This window comes from Schistocerca americana, chromosome 5 (assembly GCF_021461395.2).
Source record: "Schistocerca americana isolate TAMUIC-IGC-003095 chromosome 5, iqSchAmer2.1, whole genome shotgun sequence".
Lineage (NCBI taxonomy): Eukaryota > Metazoa > Arthropoda > Insecta > Orthoptera > Acrididae > Schistocerca > Schistocerca americana.
The window spans coordinates 334,817,002-334,837,080 of NC_060123.1; the positions used below are offsets into that span (position 1 = coordinate 334,817,002).

General features: G+C 40.9%; 1 protein-coding gene across 1 annotated transcript in view; it reads left to right on the top strand.

Moving 5' to 3' along the window:
* Positions 1–9,482: 9,482 nt before the first annotated feature.
* LOC124616359 (cytochrome P450 6k1-like) overlaps positions 9,483–20,079 on the top strand; it is a 24,542-nt gene continuing 13,945 nt past the window's right edge. Inside the window, exons 1-2 of the mRNA XM_047144669.1 lie at positions 9,483–10,374; positions 17,109–17,345. Of these exons, the coding sequence (XP_047000625.1) occupies positions 9,483–10,374; positions 17,109–17,345 (1,129 nt within the window). The remainder of the gene's footprint in view (positions 10,375–17,108; positions 17,346–20,079) is intronic.

Here is a 20,079-nt window from a genome sequence, read left to right on the forward strand (position 1 = left end):
TCGCCATTGTAGTGTTAGGCAGCTGGCTGTGAACAGCGTGTAGCGTTGCGCAGTTGGAGGTGAGCCGCCAGCAGTGGTGGATGTGGAGAGAGAGATGGCGGAGTTTTGAAATTTGTCATGAACTGCTATATTTATATATGATGATATCAAGGTAAATACATTGTTTGTTCTCTATTAATATCTTTCATTTGCTAACTATCCCTATCAGTAGTTAGTGCCTTTCATAGTTTGAATCTTTTATTTAGCCGGCAGTAGGGGCGCTGGCTGTATTGCAGTAGCTTGAGCAGCGAAGATTTTTGTGAGATAAGTGATTTGTGAAAGGTATAGTTTAATGTTAGTCAGGGCCATTCTTTTGTAGGGAATTTTGAAAGTCAGATTGCGTTGCGCTAACAAAATATTGTGTGTCAGTTTAAGCACAGTCATGAATAATTGTTCAAAAGGGGACGTTTCAACAGGAAGAAGATGCTGTGATATGCAAATGATTAGCTTTTCAGAGCATTCACACAACGATGGCGTCGGTGGCGACACCTACAACGTGCTGGCATGAGGAAAGTTTCTAACCGATACCATCACGTTTCCGACTTTGATAAAGGTCGGATTGTAGCCAATCGCGATTGCCGTTTATTTTATCGCGACATTGCTGCTCGCGTTGGTCGAGATCCAATGACTGTTAGCAGAATATGGAATCGGTGGGTTCAGGATGGTAATACGGGACGCCGTGCTGGATCCGAATGGCCTCATATCACTAGCAGTGATGACAGGCATCTTATCCGTATGGCTGCAACGGATCGTGCAGCCACGTCTCGATCCCTGAGTCAACAGATGGGAACGTTTGCAAGACAACAACCATCTGCACGAACAGTTCTTCGCCGGCCGCGGTGGTCTAGCGGTTCTAGGCGCTCAGTCCGGAACCGCGCGACTGCTACGGTCGCAGGTTCGAATCCTGCCTCGGGCATGGATGTGTGTGATGTCCTTAGGTTAGTTAGGTTTAAGTAGTTCTAAGTTCTAGGGGACTGACGACCACAGATGTTAAGTCCCATAGTGCTCAGAGCCATTTGAACCATTTGAACAGTTCGACGACGTTTGCAGCAGCGTGGACTATCAGCTCGGAGACAATGGCTGCGGTTACCCTTGACGCTGCATCACAGACAGGATCGCCTGCGATGGTGTACTCAGCGACGAACTTGGTTGCACGAATTGCATAACAATGTTTTTTCGGATGAATCCAGGCTCTGTTTACAGCATCATGATGGTCACATCCATGTTTGGCGACATCGCGGTGAACGCACATTGGAAGCGTGTATTCGTCATCGCCATATTGGCATATCACCCGGCGTGATGGCGTGGGATGCCATTGGTTACACGTCTCAGGCACCTCTTGTTCGCACTGACGGCACTTTGAACAGTGGACGTTATATTTCAGATGTGTTACGACCCGTGGCTCTACCCTTCATTCGATCCCTGCGAGACCCTACATTTTAGCAGGTCCTGTATGGGCCTTTCTGGATACAGTAAATGTTCGACTGCTGCCCTGGCCAGTCACTACTCTTGATGAACTGTGGTATCGTGTTGAAGCTGCATGGGCAGCTGTACCTGTACACGCCATCCAAGCTCTGTTTGACTCAATGCCCAGGCGTATCAAGGCCGTTATTATGGCCAGAGATGGTTGTTCTGGGTACTGATTTCTCAGGATCTATGCACCCAAATTGCGTGAAAATGTAATCACATATCACTTCTACTATAATATATTTGTCCAATGAATACCCGTTTATCATCTGCATTTCGTCTTGGTGTAGTAATTTTAATGGCCAGTATTGTAATTAAGTCGCAGTCTCGTTTTGTGATGGAGAGATTAAGTAAAATCGAGCGAATTCATAGTAGCACACGAGATTCTTTTGTATTCTCGCTCTTCATCTACAAACACAACAGGAGAGGGTAAGATGGTGCTAGTAAACCATGTACCCTCCCAATACACCGTACGGCGGCTTGAGGAGCTCAGATGTGGATGTGCGACATCACAGGAGGCACCCAAACGGACCTTGCAAAGCAGTTCAGTAGCGGGTGTAACCGTGGCGAATCGCCAGCACAGGTGTTTGCATTCGCTGTCAGCCACGTGCGCAGAACTTGAACTGCGCCCAGATGTAAGGCTTTAAGTGCTGCTGAGGCGCGGGCGTCTCCACATGTCGTACTTAGTCACGTGGAGAACGAGACTCGCGAAAGATGAACCTTGAGCCGCGTATATAAGCTGCGTGCAGAATCCATCGCACAGTGGTCCCCAACAGCAACTGCGTCGGCTACAGGCAAGTACTGGCCTATCCTGGTATCACAGCATCTTTCATTCTGCGAGCCACTCGTTTGCACTCTCGCCCGTTTTCTTTCGCTTGTACTAAACATACGTATGCATGTACTTCTATTACCATTGCATCAAATTGGAATCGGAGCATTGCTTAAACAATTTAATCAAGCTGTCAGTTAGTGAATAAAATTCGAAGCTACGGTGTTCCATCATACATACTTTAAAAATTTGTCATAAAATGTAGCGTTTCATCAGAATGGACTATGTAAATGGGATGAAAATATTTATCTTTGCTGTTAGTGAGAATTACCGCACTCATATTCAAGTGATGAAATACCAATACGCAGGAGGCAATTCAGTTCTGGTGGTATGGCGATATTTACGGCATATATTCTCAAAGTTATTTAATTTTTATTTTATTTAAAATTTCCAAGTGTGGGTCTAGTATAAAACCAGGTTTCTCTTCCGCATAACAAATGCTTTACGAACTGACAAGACAGGTAGTAACTGTCCTATCATGCGTTCCTGCGTTCATTATACAGCTACCTAGTGGCTACAACATTTTACTGGCACTGGGCACGGGATAATATTAATCGTAGTTACGTGGAACTCCGAATCTATTGCCCGCTCTCTTTGTTTTCGTTCGTAGCTTATGGGCACCGTTGTACTTCGGAATTAACTAGAGAAATTTTGCTTCAGTGCTGGAACGTTACGTCTTCGTGGACGTCGACACTAGGCTTTGCCCAGGGCTTGCTGTTCACCGTCTAGTGTATGCAAACTCGCTTGTTGTTTTCTGAATGCGCTCAAATTTATTTGCTTACACTGCTGAAATGCATTTCATAAGCGGTTCCTAAAAAAATAGCTCTGAGCACTATGGGACTTAACTACTGTGGTCATCAGTCCCCTAGAACTTAGAACTACTTAAACCTAAATAACCTAAGGACATCACACACATCCATGCCCGAGCCAGGATTCGAACCTGCGACCGTAGCAGTCGCGCGGTTCCGGACTGCGCGCCTAGAGTGGTTCCTATACTGCCCCACCTGCCAACTTTTTACTGCGAAGAATATCGGTTATTAACCGTGTGACAGTGTTTCCAAATGAACGGCTCCGCGTGTTAGTCACTAAAAGTTACTGATTTACGTTATTTTTTTAAAATTTATCTACTTATTCCAGTCCTGAAAAAACTCTACCATCTGGTGAGCCAGATGTATGAGACAGGCGAAATACCCTCAGACTTCGAGAAGAATATAATAATTCCAATCCCAAAGAAAGCAGGTGTTGACAGATATGAAAATTACCGAACTATCAGTTTAATAAGTCACAGCTGCAAAATACTAACGCGAATTCTTTATAGACGAATGGAAAAACGGGTAGAAGCGACCTCGGGGAAGACCAGTTTGGATTCCGTAGAAATGTTGGTACACGTGAGGCAATACTGACCCTACGACTTATCTTAGAAGAAAGATTAAGGAAAGGCAAACCTATGTTTCTAGCATTTGTAGACTTAGAGTAAGCTTTAGACAATGTTGACGGGAATACTCTCTTTCAAATTCTGAAGGTGGCAGGGATAAAATACAGGGAGCGAAAGGTTATTTACAATTTGTACAGAAACTAGATGGCAGTTATAAGAGTCGAGTGGCATGAAAGGGGAGCAGTGGTTGGGAAGGGAGTGAGACAGGGTTGTAGCCTATCCTCGATGTTATTCAATCTGTATATTGAGCAAGCAGTAAAGGAAACAAAAGAAAACTTCGGAGTTGGTATTAAAATCCATGGAGAAGAAATGAAAACTTTGAGGTTCACCGATGACATTGTAATTCTGTCAGAAACAGCAAAGGACTTGGAAGAGCAGTTGAAAGGAATGGACAGTGTCTTGAAAGGAGGTTATAAGATGAACATCAACAAAAGCAAAACGAAGACAATGGAATGTAGTCGAATTAAGTCGGGTGATGCTGAGGGAATTAGATTAGGAAATGAGACACTTAAAGTAGTAAAGGAGTTTTGCTATTTGAAGAGCAAAATAACTGATGATGGTCGAAGTAGAGAGGATATAAAATGTAGACTGGCAATGGCAAGGAAAGCATTTCTGAAGAAGAGAAATTTGTTAACATTGAGTATAGGTTTAAGTGACAGGAAGTCGTTTCTGAAAGTATTTGTATGGAGTGTAGCCATGTATGGAAGTGAAACGTGGACGATAAATAGTTTAGACAAGAAGAGAATAGAAGTTTCGAAATGTGGTGCTACAGAAGAATGCTGAAGATAAGATGGGTAGATCACATAACTAATGAGGAGGTATTGAATAGAATTGGGGAGAAGAGGAGCTTGTGGCACAACTTGACTAGAAGAAGGGATCGGTCGGTAGGACATGTTCTGAGACATCAAGGGATCACAAAAGAAGCTTCCACAGGATAGAGTAGCATGGAGAGCTGCATCAAACCTGTCTCAGGACTGAAGACCACAACAACAACAACATTCCAGTTTTTGCTGCGCTAAAGATATGCGTCAATCACGTTCGCTATGCAATTGTTTACGTATTATTCTTCATCAGCTTCATAAAAATGTGAAATAATTATCCACTGTGCGGCGTATAGGGCCTATTCAGTCAAATTTTTTGGAAGTTGTATGACATTTACGGTCGCAGAGTATTGATTCAGCAGGAATAAGCACCTAAATTGTTTATTTACTGCTGACAGACCTATAGCCAGCCGGAGAATATTGAGTGATGTGTGATTATGAGTATTCACATATATAATGTGATACCAATAAAGCAGGCGGTTACACTTCCCGGGAAACGTCTTGGGTGGTTTGTGGTGCAGACATTAAACCAAGAGACGCAGTTCATATTGGCCAGTACCAAGTTCTGTAGATTACGTTCGTTATTCTTCAGTTTGATTAATAAATTGTAGTTAAATTCTCGCGGAAAATAATGTCGTTAATCGTTTGCTCGTGTCTGATTTGTAAAAACAGACTACAAACTTTTCAAAATTCAGCTCAGGTGTCATATGTAGCAGCAGTGGGTTAGAATGGTAATTCTTTCTTTACTTTGGGTCAACTGCCATGGAATTCTCATACATCATGCTCCACTAAACTGATACTTATACGTCTTTGAAGTATATTTGTTGTAGAATAACTTTGTCACCACCCAGCCGGTTAAGCAAAAGGGGACGTCATAAAACTGCAATCCAGTTTACGTAGTCTTTTGTCTAACTAGACAAATATTTTTTTTTATTTTAGACAGCTATAGCTTTTCCTATTACAGACATTTCTGTTTGTATGATAATTAATTCTTGATTGTGAGTCACTGAGTATATATCATAAAAGTTTTTATGTGTTTTATGATGTAAATATGTTTAATTTCGTTGTTTAAATTTTAGTGGCGCAGTTTCACGTCAAAAACAGACAGCCAAATTTTCTCCCAAGTTAATACTGTCCGCAAAAATTCAAACACACACACACACACACACACACACACACACACACACACACACACACACACACAAGCGCGCGCATGAGCAACGTCGTGATATTATTGTGTGGAGAGTATCAAGTATTTTTTCAGTGAAACAAAATACGTCAGTGCGCATTTCGAGGGAGGTTTCGCCTTATGTTAACACTCAAGTGACTGGGAAAACTTACGTGGTGGTGTCATACTTCTTTGTGGCTCAAAAAACACTTGCACAAACTTGGCGCTTCATCCCGCACATTTGTTCCCGTGCAAGTCCAGGTCACCACAGCAGTACTTTCGCTGTTTCTCTTTATGACGAATGACATGAGCATGAGCCACAGTGCGTGTAGTAAGCAATCGGTAGGAACGTCACAAATGTGTTGTGATCCCTTCCACGAATCTTCTGAATAGAAATTCATGTGAGGCAGAACAGCATTCACATTCAGGTATTTTACTTCCGCCTCGTTTGTTGGAATATTTTTACTGAAATGGAAGCAGTAGACTTTGTCCAGATGTAACCCTAGACTCGGAAAGTTGTATTCTTTTTTCTGTCACTGATTATCTTACTGATTAGTGGATTGTCTACAGTTTTTTTTCAAAAATATTTTTGTTGTATTTTTGTAGGGCTTCAAATCGCTTTTTTGGCCCTTTTCCGTAATAAACATTATAAATGAAGCGTATAGGTCAAAATTATCTGGCCTACGAACTTTGACTAGCTGAAAACAGTCCGCATCCGTAGCGTAGCGGTAGCGTTACCACCTACCACACAGGGTGCCTGGGTTCGATTCCCGACAGGAGACTGGGTGTTGTGTGTACTTCATCATCATTGACTCGCAAGTCGCCGATGTGGCGTCAACTGAAGAGGACTTGCAATACGGTGGCCGAACTCCCCCGAATGGGACCTCCCGGCCAACAATGCCATACGCTCAATTCATTGCATTTCAGCTGAAAACAGAACCATCAAGTAACACATATGTGTAAGAGCTTGTGCTTTCTCAAACAGAATTTAACTGAACGATTATTATGGAAAAACCTGTACACGTATATGCTGTTATCATTTGTGACTCATAAAAGCATAGATGCAAGAGAAGACACACGCGACGTGAAAGAAATGCTGTTTCGGTACTGGGTATTTTTCATCAGTTTGGCGTCTTTCTTGCCAAAGAGACTTAACAGAAGAACCAGAGTAGATCCAATGAAGAGTGCCGCCTTTCGTCATGTAACCGATTAGCAAGCGTGAAGTCGTTTAGCAGATCCTCGACAATCTCCAGTGGCAGTCACTACAATAGAGGCGTTCTGTATTACGGAGTAGGCTACGGTGGATATTCAGAGAGCGAACATTCGGAGAAGAGATGGACAACATACTACTTCCTCCCATATATGTCTGGCGTAACGGCCAAGACGAAAAGAGTCAGTAAAATCAGAACTCACACAGTACTTTATCGACAGTCGTTCTTCCTAAGCACATCAGGCAAGGGGTAAAATAATAGAGGTACACTTCAACACACATCATAAGGTGGCTTAAGGAGCGCCGATGTAGATGTAGATCTAGATGCAAACGTTCTGCACAGTTACGTGCAGCTTTCAATGGAGTTGGTGCAGCCCTCTTTGGCACTGACTCAGACATTGTCTCAGTCGCCACTAAAAAGCGTACACGAAGATCTGAGACTATTTCAAGTGTGATGTGAGGCGTAAACAGATAGTACGCTATAAAAGAGAATGCTACGGAATTGATGAGAAGATTAACGTACCAAGAGAAAATGAGTGTTACACTACTTTCTCGCTGTAAACTTGAATACGTAATGTAAGCTTAATAATATACACAATAATAATAATAATAATAACAGTTTAACAGTCTTTAACAGAGCAATGTACAATCTCTCTTTGAGCAGAAATAAAATGCAGGCATAGATGTACGGAAGTTAAGGAAATTAGTGAAACTACGTAAGTACCCTCTATCACGAAGATCACAATACAGATGTGACTTTTCGTTCTTTCCAGACGAATCTGTTGCAAATACACTGCTCGGGTTTCCCGCCCGATCGCATTGAGTAAATCGCACAATATTTCGTCGATGCAACAGTTCGACATCTTCAGACGGTGGTTGTTGCAGCAACAACGACCTGAATATGTCGAGCTGTTGCATCAATGAAATGTTGTGCGTTTTACACAGTACGATCCGGCGGCAACCCCGAGCAGTGTATTTACGTCATAACACAGTTATCCATAGTGCAGAACAGAGGTTTTTCTATGCTGTTTTAATGCAGATGCCAGCGGCATTTGCGAGAAAACTTGTAGCAAGTTTATGTGCGGATCTTGGAGGGTTTTCCACACGCAAAATTCTAATAGGTTTTTGCTTTGCAAAAAGGTAGTGGCACCGCGGAAACAATTCTAATGTTGTGCTTCTTAATGGAAAATGTAATGAAGAAAAATAAAAGAACTTCTTTGTAACTGTCGATCCAGAAAAGGTATCAGGCATTGTAATATCTTCTAAATTCTAAGAAGGACAGGGTGGAGTAACAGATCCATGGGAAAACGCTACGCTAAATAAAGAATATAAAAAGGAAGGTAATAAAGGAGGAATATTCCTATTTGAAGAAATAATTGAGACAGTAAAAGTAATATTTCAGACCAGGAATAACAGTGCTACGTAAAAAAATGCCAGTGCTTAAGTTCACAAATTACATAAACCTTGAAGTAATAAAAAAGGATGATTCAGAACGTTTTAACACTATGGGCTGCCTACGTGACAAAGAATAGCATAAAGGAGGTAAAAAAATATCAGAAAAAGAATGTTGACTCGACAAATATAATAATAAGTGAATGCAAAACGGTAAAGTTAAAAGAAATATCCTGAATAGGAAATTTATTATGTAAGATGGCCGAAAAGAAAATCTCTCTGAAACAGAGTAGTGCTGGTACATGTGGCTCTCTTTAACAAGAGAATGCTGCTGATATGGAATTCCAACACTGCGTTGGCAGAAGAATTAGCAACATTTATTTAGTCTTACCATTTCATTAACTTGCTTAGACACATTAACGTGTAAGTTAATTGTGACTAGTTCGAACGGATTTGTTCATTTCCAAGTCATTACCCGAGAGTTTATACTGTAATTAACGAAATAATTTCATAAGATAATATATATATATATATATATATATATATATATATATATATATGCGCGTATATGAATGTAGAAAACTAAGCTGTTCTAACGCTCATTGAATGACGGATTTTCGATACTACTTTTAGACAAATTATGCCCATCAGACTGTGCAAGAAGAGATTGAGATCCACTGCATTATTTTCAGTTTTCACTGTCGCAAAGTATGTATGTAAACGTATGTAAATTTAATAACAGGAATGCATTTTTACAAAAAGTCTCACAAAGATACACCATTATTGTATGCCATATATTAAAGAAATAGGTACCCAGAAACACTTCTGTATTTGAAAGCAACGTTGTGTCAAAATTTCTTTGCAATCGGTCTAGAACTTTTAGGGATACACTATTCTGGAATAACAAACATTTACATTTTTATTTATATAGATTCTGAATGTAAACCAATAAACTAATACAGTCACTGAAATACAGTTAACAGTCAGCTTTACTATTTTACATAAATGTGGCGGTCAGTTGCTTGAGCAACACAAAGTCATGTAAATAGTAAATATTGTAATGCATATAATCCAATCATATTAATGTTCTAATCCATTTTTTCTTCTCCATAGGAACCAAAATGGCTATCTTCTTCGATTCATGGGTGACTGAAATGTTGGCTGTACTGTCAACAGTTTTTGCGGTACTGTACGTTACCTTCAAAATAAATTACACCTACTGGAAAAAGAAGGGTCTGCCATACTTGGAGCCGTCTTTTCCACTAGGAAATGGCTGGAACACGACACTAATGAGGAAATCTCCGGGTGAAGATATGAAAGACGTTTATTTTGAAACAGAAGGGAAGGACGTCGTGGGTATTTACTCATTAAACAACCCTCTTCTTGTTGTGAGGGATCCAGAGCTGATCAAAACGATCATAGTAAGGGATTTCAACTACTTTCCCGACCGGGGCATCTATGTAGATGAGGAGACAGATCACTTGATGGCGCACCTCTTCTTCCTCGGAGGAACCAAGTGGAAGGCTCTGCGCCAGAAGCTGACGCCCACGTTCACACCGGGAAAAATGCGCGCCATGTTCGGCATAGTGCTCGAATGCGCGCGGGTTCTGGCTGACGTCACACCTGCGGGCAGTGTTGTGGAAGTCCGCGAGCTGATTGCCCGCTACTCCACCGACGTCATTGCTTCCTGCGCCTTCGGCATCGACGTTGACAGCCAGCACAACCCCGAGGCGGAGTTCCGCCAGTGGGGACGGCGCTTTTTCAAGCCATCTGTCCGTTCTTACCTGACTCAGGCTCTGGGATTCTCTAATCCCAAACTGCGCAACCTGCTGCCAATACCCTTCACACCAAAGGACATCGCAGAGTACTTTACACGCGTCGTTGATGACACAGTCAAACATCGAGAGAAGACTGGCGTCATTAGGAAGGACTTCATCCAGTTGATGGTTCAGTTGAAGAATATTGGATACGTTGATGACAGCTTCTCAATCACTGGGCAGCAGAGTACTGAACGTAAGTCTCCTTTCTCAGCGTTTTCTTCTTCTCTTCTTCTTCTTCCCAACAAGGATCAGGCCTTCGTAACCTATCCTGGTTTCACATAATTTATTCTTATCTTTCCTTGGGCTTCCCACACTCCTTTCTCCGACTGGCTTATACCTACTTGCAATTTTTGGCAGTCTTCTTTCACTCATATGGTCCAGATAATCTTTCCACTTTTTATGAAGCTGTATTTTATCATTTAGGTTGCATATTTCCAACACTTCTCTGGTCTCTTTATTTATAAATCGGTCTTCTTTAGAACATCTTTTCACAGATCTTAGAAATTTTATTCCCTCTCCCTCTATTATCCATGACTCATTCCATTAAGCAGCTTAGGGACAGCCATTACATTATAGAATTTGAGCTGGACGTCTTTATAGCTTTTGTTCTTTAATGTTCTCCCTATAGTGCTGCATATCATTTGGAACTTGTTTAATTTAATATTTATGTTCGTATTGTCGTCAAATGATATATTTTAGCCACAGTAGCTAGGGTCTTGTTCAATTAGCCGGTTATTTATACTTTATTTGGGCTTTTAAGGGGTTTCTCACTATGAATGCCATCGTATTTATTTTGCTTGTGGAAGTATTCAGATTATATTGAGTTGAGCACAGGTGCAACTTATGTAACATTCTTTGAAATCCATCTTCTCTTTTGTCCATAAGCAGCAGGTCGTCATCGGATAACAGCATATTAACAAGTTTGGTTTCTCCTGGGTCAACACATTGTGATGGAACTGAAATTGCCACATACGAATGGTGCCATATAAATGTATGTTAAACACCATATAACACTAATATTAAATTGGCAATACGAGGATAATGTTACTCCTTTGAAAGGAATTTGGTTTGACAGTGATTTTGTGAAATCTAAAGGTATTAGACAAATTTTGTTTCATGAATGACTAGCAGTAGCAGAACAAACGGCTTTCACACCAAAGTTCTATTAGTTATGAAGTAAACTCAAATTATTTAAAATAAAATGCTCGTCACTCTAATTAGCCAAACTTGTGCCAAGTACTTGCACTGTTCATGAAGAAAATTAACTATAGGGATTGACTTTAGTTGATATTGAAATGGGATATCAAACAGTAGCACAACTTAGCAAGCATTTTAACAGTCATTTGATATGAACTAGGCAGAAGTAACATGAAATCGTTTGGCAACAACTGGGTCTCAATAATACTTACTGTTTATACTTTAATGCATGTAAGTTAATGACCATTACATGCAACTGATTGTTGATGGTGGGGCACAACTAACTTCAACATGAGGAAACACTTAACTACAGATACGTGAAAATGTAAACACTGTTACAAAGCTGCACATTGATTTCCATGTGCTAGACTTTCCAATTTATTAGTCAGTAACTATCTTGAAGAATCAGAGTTTTATGCAAATAACTTTAATACTGTACTAAGAATGACATCTAAAGAAAATACTTTTGATCTTCCTTTGTAATTACATTTCGGTATAACTTTAACTATTGTTCCATAAAAATCACCTAGTGTACTTCCGAAAAAAGAATCACTGAATGTTAAAGAAATCTCCTGCTCAACAAAAGTTATCAAACGATATTCATTAAAGCAATTACTTTTCAGTTAAGTTAAGTAGTATACTTGGAAACATTTGCGGCACTTGGTAAAAGACCCTGTCTAGGTAAATGACTTAAGGTTAAAATATAGGTCTCAACATGAACTTCGAACGAAACACTGTTACTATTTTAGTAAGAAACTAAGTAACAGATTAATTCAATTTTACAGCGTTCGTTTTGAGACGAAGGTGATTGCTATGGCGATCTTCTGTGTCAACTAAAAAAGGCAGAAAAGTCGTCACACCTCCTTTTGTATAAAAAGCTCTGGAATTTCTCTTCTTAGTGCCGGATATTCGTAGTTCAGAGCTAAGCAATGCATGCCGTGAAAAATGAGCCAAAAGTCTTCCACATCCGGAGTAATATTCATTACTCTTATAGCTCCTCTTGCCTCATTCAGCACAAAAGTTGTAAACAGTTTGCAGGCTAACCACCAACTGACTTGCACCAGGAAGGAGCCTTGCGGAATCCACCTTTTCCGTTCCTGCCAAGCCAGTTTCTTTGTGGAGGGACTTACGTCCAGGTTTTACATGATCACAAAGAAACTTTCCTTATGCACGAACCAGTTCTACAAGAATAATTTTAATATTTCAGAACTTTTGCAGAGCATTGCTTCCGAAATTACATATATGCATTATCTATAGTCACAAAAATTATTAACAAGACAGTTTCATAGATGTTTCATCAAAGAATATGGTGCTACAGAGATTAAATTAAACACGAGTGGACAAAAATATTATATAAGATAAGTAAAGTGAAATCGATAATAGTGTTACAATGATCAGAGAAAGGGCATAGTTAAATCTTACTGTTCAATTTATAATTAATATCTGATGCTCTCGTCCTTCCTGCAGCACTATCTGTATGTTCAAATACAGGCTCTTCATTGCTGATGTAAAATGTTTACAGTGCCCATGTCTTTGGAAAATTTTCCATAGTATATTTCTGTCTACCCTGTCAAACACCTTTCTAAAATCGATGATTGTGATGTGTATATCAGAAGCTTATATTCTCTACACTTCTGCATTATTGTCTTTGTTGTGTGTACATTATTTAAGCAAGATCTTTCTGTCCTCAACCCACACTGAACTTCCGATAACTTGGCCTTTGCTATGGGTTGCAAATGAGCATTAAGTATCTTAGCGTATATTTTGTATCCTGTGTTCACGACAGTTATTTTCCTCCATTACTTTTGTGCTGGATGTAAGTCCTGTCTTGAAGACTGATACTAGATTTGTTCCCCTCCACTGCTCTAGTATCCTGTTTCCAAGCCAGCACGTATTTGTCAAGTACATAAATCGATATTGCAGTATTATTTCTGGAATTGGATCAAGCTGTTTGTTTCCATCATCTCCTCTTCTTCCATCAACTCATTATCATTGCACTAAAGATTTTTATGATTTTCCACCGAACCCTGACTTTCTGCTATAATTGTCTTCACAGTATATCTCACCATCTTATTCAGGTTACTCAACAACAATTTATAACAAAAGTCTGTACACCCAAGCACATCATTCTCTGTTTGGGTGACAAACCTATTCCAGCAATCCTTATTACTGCTTTTGGTTTCTGTCGTTATTTTTATTTTTCTCTTGATTCTTCTGAGTCATTTTATATTAAATTCAAAAAGCATTTTGTTTTTCTCTAAATGTCTCTTTCTGTATTCCATATCGTTCATATAAATTATTGTCTGATGTTGTTCCATGCTATGCCTATGTCTTCTGTTGTTGGTATTTCTAACATGTACTTAGTCAGCCGTCTTTGATAAAGATCTCTTATTCTAAAATCCTGTCTCCTTTATACTGTTTCTCTTCCACTTTGGCCACAGAATCATTTTACTAACGAGTAGAAAATGATCTTTAAATTGTCACTTCCCCTGTAGACTCATGCATCCTGTACCATTCCCTTCATTTTTTCACTGACTAATACATAGTTTATTAGTGATCTCAGTTATATGGAACTCCAAATATATTCGTGTCTTTCTTTTTTGGAAAAATTTGTTTGTAATTTTTAGTTTGTTGTAGCTACTGAATGCTCTAAATTTTACTCCATTTTTGTTAAGGTGTGCTTCTCCATGTTTTCCTACCACATTTTCTGTTTCCATATTCCCCACTCTTGCGTTTAAATCTCTTGTCAGAGTTATATAATCTTTTCTTCTATTTCATCCTGCAGTGTATGATAGAACTACTCTGTATAGTCTACCCTTTATTCACATGGTGCGTATAGTCCAGCAGGGTGAGATAACCTCTTTCAGTCTTAATGTGGAGCATCAATTATTTTCTCATTTACGTATCTCAAGGATGTGAGGGTCTATTACCACTTTTTGTCTTAATAGTTCAATTCCAGCACTTACCCTGTTTTGGTGTTCTATGCCACTACACATCAGTATGTACTCAAGCCACCTTCGGTGCCCTTTACATTTTTTCTTAGTTCCACTAATCATTGCCATATTTACGTTTCTTTGTTTATACTTTCTTTATAACTCAAGCTCCTTCACGTTGAGACTTCTTACATTCTATGCAGCAGTCGTCAATATATCGGCTCTGCCAAATCGTTTGCCTTTTTCCTAGCCTTGGTTGCGTCTATTGGATCTGTCTGGCTTTTTTCTATGAAATTTACGAGCGTTAGGTACCACCCCAAAGCAGGACCCGAAACCTGGAAGATCAGAGGTGTTTATTTTAGGGTCTCATCCCTAGGCAGGTTGCCTTCACGTGGCTTGTAAGGCTTGTTTATGCATGCAGTAAGCCTTCTGATTCAGCCTTTAGGTGCCACCTTTGTCCATAATCTGGCTCCTCTGAAACCACATTAGCTCCTTATCCTGGTACCTTCAGAAATCTTACATTTATCAGTGTCAGCTTAAAACATTTTTGTGTCAATATACCGTACTGTTGCTCTGCTTTCATTCATATTATAGACAACAAAGATCTCATTCAATGACATGAGATTTAATGTTGTAGATTACTAAGACATCATTGGTTACTGCAGTTTTATTCTAAGTCCTTAATGCTCAGCCCTACTACTTTAGACATTGTCAAACAAATTATTCATGTATCACTCTCGCAGTCGTAGTAACAATTTTGGTGAATATTTTTATCTAGAATGTACTCGCACAACGGCACTTCATTCTTTAAGAATGATATTAATACCAATAAATTGCTTTCATGTTATCAGCTCCATCGTCTCTAGAGGTGTCACTAGGAATATGTAGTAGGACAAAAAAATCCCCTTTCTTAATCTCGTAACAGAATCTTTCTTCATTGATAGCAACTGTGTGAGCAGTCTCTCATCATGCCGCAATTCATTCAAGTGATCAATAACTGGCGTCTTAATTCCCTAAAGATGTTGTGCTTGGAAAAATATTTATCAATACACCACTTTAGTTGTTTTGGTTTCGCCATCTACAGTGTCTCTTGCTCTCATTCCATGCCATATTGTGGGGAGGTTTTGAGATACAACGCAGGATATTGGCACTATGATAAGGAAATTAGTGCTACGAACTCCCTTCGTCTTATTCTGAATGAACAGTAATAGATATTTCTGCCATTACTAGCACTCATCCAGTTGTATCCATGTTAAAAGACAACATTTGACTGCATACCTTGAAGATTTAGGTAGGTAGTTGGTGTCTACTGCACTATACAATGATATTTTTAAAAAGTGATCCAAACACTGAATGCATATAGAGATCAGAAGTCGTGGAATAATGCCGTGGCTCATATAGCAATCATTTCAATTCCTTTTTGTGTCCCAAGGCGCGGATTAAGCCCAGGTAATAGACGACATTTCCGTGGCCTTCGCATCAAACGCCTTAAGTAAAATTATGTTAGTGAATATGACAGTAATGAGAGCATGAGGCACACACTTTTGTGTTTTTGTTACTAATTACGGTGAGAATGGAAGCAGTGAACCCAGCATGTTCAGTACTTTGTACAATCACCCGATCTTAAACTGACCCTTGACATGTTTACCAGTTATTCTTAGCCACCTTTCAGCTCACTTACACAAAGATTCGCGTATTTGTGAGAATACATCTGATTGCCATCAGATTTTGCCCCATGCATAGCAGACAAGCTCTTCTAAGCTGTGTTCATTGCTGATTGGCGCGCGTTGCACCAGATCGTATGGCCGGCTGACTACATCCGGTGTTATTCGAATGGCGCAAATCTTCCTGTTTGACGTCCCTTCAGAGACTTGCGCTTCGGTGAAGATGAAATGAAATTATTAATATCAGTGGTTAAAGTCAGGTGAGTGGAAAGGCCTTGTTACTGAAACTCCGCAAAATAAATATTTCTTTAACATACTGTCCTACGAGATCAAGAAAAATTGGGTGGCTTCCATACGGTCTTCTACAAGTGTAACGTTCTCCAATAGCATGAGTAAATTTGCAAACACCACTTGTTAATTACTCTGGTGAAATGTGTGGCCTCGTGATTCCAGTCACTCATTCTACATACTGAAACAATTACACTAAATCGAAACAGATTATTTGATTCCGTGATCGATCGAGTATTTCACCCTGACCATAAGTCGTTATGTTAATTTATTAAATAATACCATGTGGAACTCAACATATATGTAAACACAGTGCAATCTACGAATTGCACGTCTTCAGCATTCCGCTTCAGGACTCGGTCATTGTCAGAAACTGGTTGTAACTGACATTAGCATTAGTGGGGGAAGTACAAAGACTGTCAGCCGTAAGAAATAAGCAATGAGCGTCATCCTTGAAACAAGTAAAATAGCCCATATCTTAACATAGCCATATTTCTTTACGGACATACCTTTATACCGCCTATTTTTAGTTTCACCAACACTGCCTCATAAGAGGATGGGACTAATTGCTTCAAACATCGTGTATAAATTATTATGTATCATATTTAAGACTACGAATTATTTTCTCCATATTACGAATTTAGAGATAATATGGGTTACAGCTATGTTTTCTGCAATCATTACTGTTGGTATTACAGTTTGTTATGACGTAAGAACATTCTGAAACCAATTTCCAGGAAGTAGCTTCTAACGATTCAATGTGAGATGGTGGTTCGTATCTTTAAGCTGATTTGTTTTATGGCACAAGTAACAGTCTGTTTACGAACATATTTTGTACCTGACAGAGACAAGTAACAGGCTGACGACCAAGGAGGTGGCAGCACAGGCGTGGGTGTTCTTCATCGCAGGGTTCGAAACATCCTCCACCACCGTAAGCTTCTGTCTGTATGAGCTCGCTAGACATCCGGATATCCAGAAGAAGGTGCAAGAAGAAATTGACGACGTACTGAAAAAGAACAACGGCGATGTGACGTTCGACATTATAATGACCCAGATGCCGTACTTGGAAAAGGTGGTGAACGGTACGTTGTGTTTTTCATTACTTTGATCATACGTTATTATAATTAAAGTAGGATTCTGAACACAATGGCCATTATCGAAGGAGATCTTAATTATTACAAGTGGTATAAAAAAGTTACAATCATCACATCGAAAAAATTAAACTACGGAATTTTTTGTTTGTTTTTGTACGCAGGTATATCTCTGCAGGTACACAATGAAATCGCCACGCCGCAATGTCGTAGGAATCGGCTATTGGGACCAAACCAGAGTGATGCAGCCTATCTCTGTTTGACAGTGGCTGCGTTATTTTCTTTCGGCTCCGCTAGTGGTCTTCTGCTGTAGGCTGGGGATTTCAGTGTGTACCTGGACTGAGACATGTAGCCGCAAAGAGACTTCAAATCTTTGGGATGATAATTAAAACATTATGTCTATCCTTGTGAACATCAGTCGAAACAAACGACGTAATTACATAACTTGCTCCATATACTACTCGTTCACGTATTATGACACAGTTCACTTCTACAAAATGATCACTCACTGACGTCCATACACAACAGTATTGCTATGAAGATTTATGCTCATTTCTTTACAGTATGGGCCAGTCACTAATGTACGAGAGGCGTTGAATAAGTAATGCAACGATTTTTTTTCAGAAAGTAGTTGGGTTTTATTCAGGCCTCCGATACACTTTATTATTGCTCACTCTTTTGGCTACTAATCCTATTTTTAGCCCTCCGGTTAGCCGTGCGGTCTAATGCACGGCTTTCCGGGCGGGAAGGAGCGGCTGGTCTCCGGCACGAATCCGCCTGGCGGACTTGGGTCGAGGTCCGGCGAGCTGGCCAGTCTATGGATGGATTTTAGGCGGTTTTCCATCCGCCACGGCGAATGCGGACTGGTTCCCCTTATTTCGCCTCAGCTACACTATGCCGGCGGTTGAGGCGCAAACAAGTTCTCCACGTAGGCATACACCACCATTATTCTACCACTCAAACATAGGGGGTTACACTCGTCTGGTGTGAGACGTTCCCTGGGGTGTGGGGGGGGCGGAGGGGGGGGGGGGTTCCACCAGGGGCCGAAACGCACAGTAATCCTGGGCTCGGAGTGGGGCGCCGGAGGGGTGAAGTGGACTGCGGTACTCGTCGTGGGGTTGTGGACCACTGCGGCTGCGGCGAGGACGAAGCGTCTCCGTCGTTTCTAGGCCCCTGGTTAACATACACTACAATACAATCCTATTTTTCAACGTAATCTCCGTTTAATGCGATGGCCTTACACCGCCATACTGCGATGGCCTGTATGCCCGGATGCTACCACTCTTACTGGTTGACGTCGGAACGAAAGTCTTGTCAATAACCTCCCCAGCGTCCAAGTACTTCCTGCGGAGTGCATCCTTCATTGGGCCAGACAAATGGAAATCAGAAGATGCGAGGTGCTGGCTGTAGGGCGGATGAAGGAAAACAATCCAGTGAAGATTTGTTCTCCTCTTTGATGCGCAGACTTGTGTTCGGCCTGTGGTTGTCATGGAGAAGGAGAAGTTCGTTTGCATTTCTGTGGCGAAGAAAACGCTGATGTCAATTGTACAGTTTCCTGAGGGTGGCAGAATACAGTTCAGAGTTGAGCGTTGACCATGAGGGAGGACATCAAACAGAATAACCACATCATAGTCCCAGAAGACCGTCGCCATTAATTTACCGGCTGAGGGTGTGGCTTTAACTTGGCGCCACTCCACGCATTGCCAATTTGTTTCCGGGTCGAAGAGATGAGCCCATGTTTCATCGCCTGTGACGATGTTAAAAAAAAGTCACGATCACCTATGTAACGTGCCAGCAGTTCCACAGAAGGTCCTTCGTTAATCTTTATGGTCTTCGCTTAGGCGGCGAGGAACCCTGCCGGCGCACACCCATGAGTACCCAACTGCTGAACGAGTGTGTCAGGACTCCCGACAGACACATCCAGTTGTGTAGCTAGTTGTTTTATTACGACCCGTGAATAACCTCGAACAAGAGTGTCCACACGTTCCAACATTGCAGGAGTCACGGCTGTGTGCAGCCGGCAGTCACGTGAGAGATCGGACATGTTTGCGCGATCTTGTTACGATGATGACAGACGCCTCACCCAACAACTCCCCGTGCTTTTGTTCACTGCCATGTCTCCGAAGACATTTTGAAGCGCATATGAATATCTGCGATACTCTGGTTTTCAGCAAAAAGAAACTCAACGATAGCTCTCTGCTCGAAACGCACCTACGTACAGCAACGTAACGTATCTGAACGTCATGGAACTATAGGAGTTGAAGCGGGAATATTCCACGATGCCCCACAACAAACACAACACTATGGCCGAGAAAATATACCTGTTGTATTACTCATTGAACGCCATCGTACGCGTCATGTCACGGACTGCGCGGTCCCTCCCGCCCGAGGTTTTGCCCACCCTCGGACTTGGATGTATGTGTTGTTCTTAGCATAAGTTAGTTTAAGTAGTGCGTATGTCTAGGGAACGGTGACCTAAGCAGTTTGGTCCCTTAGGAATTCACACACATTTGAACGCCATCGTATGAGCACTGCAAGCTGAATTCACGTACTTTGCAAGTGCAATAAAACCATTACATCAAGCAAAAGCACGAATGGAATTAACAGTCCACGAATCGTTTCTTCTCCAGCATCCCATCCCCACCTTAAAAGTTGTCTATGTGTGCAAGAAGACTGGCTGCATAGCATTACCTAATTCTGTTATTTGCTGTTTAGAGTGCTGTAC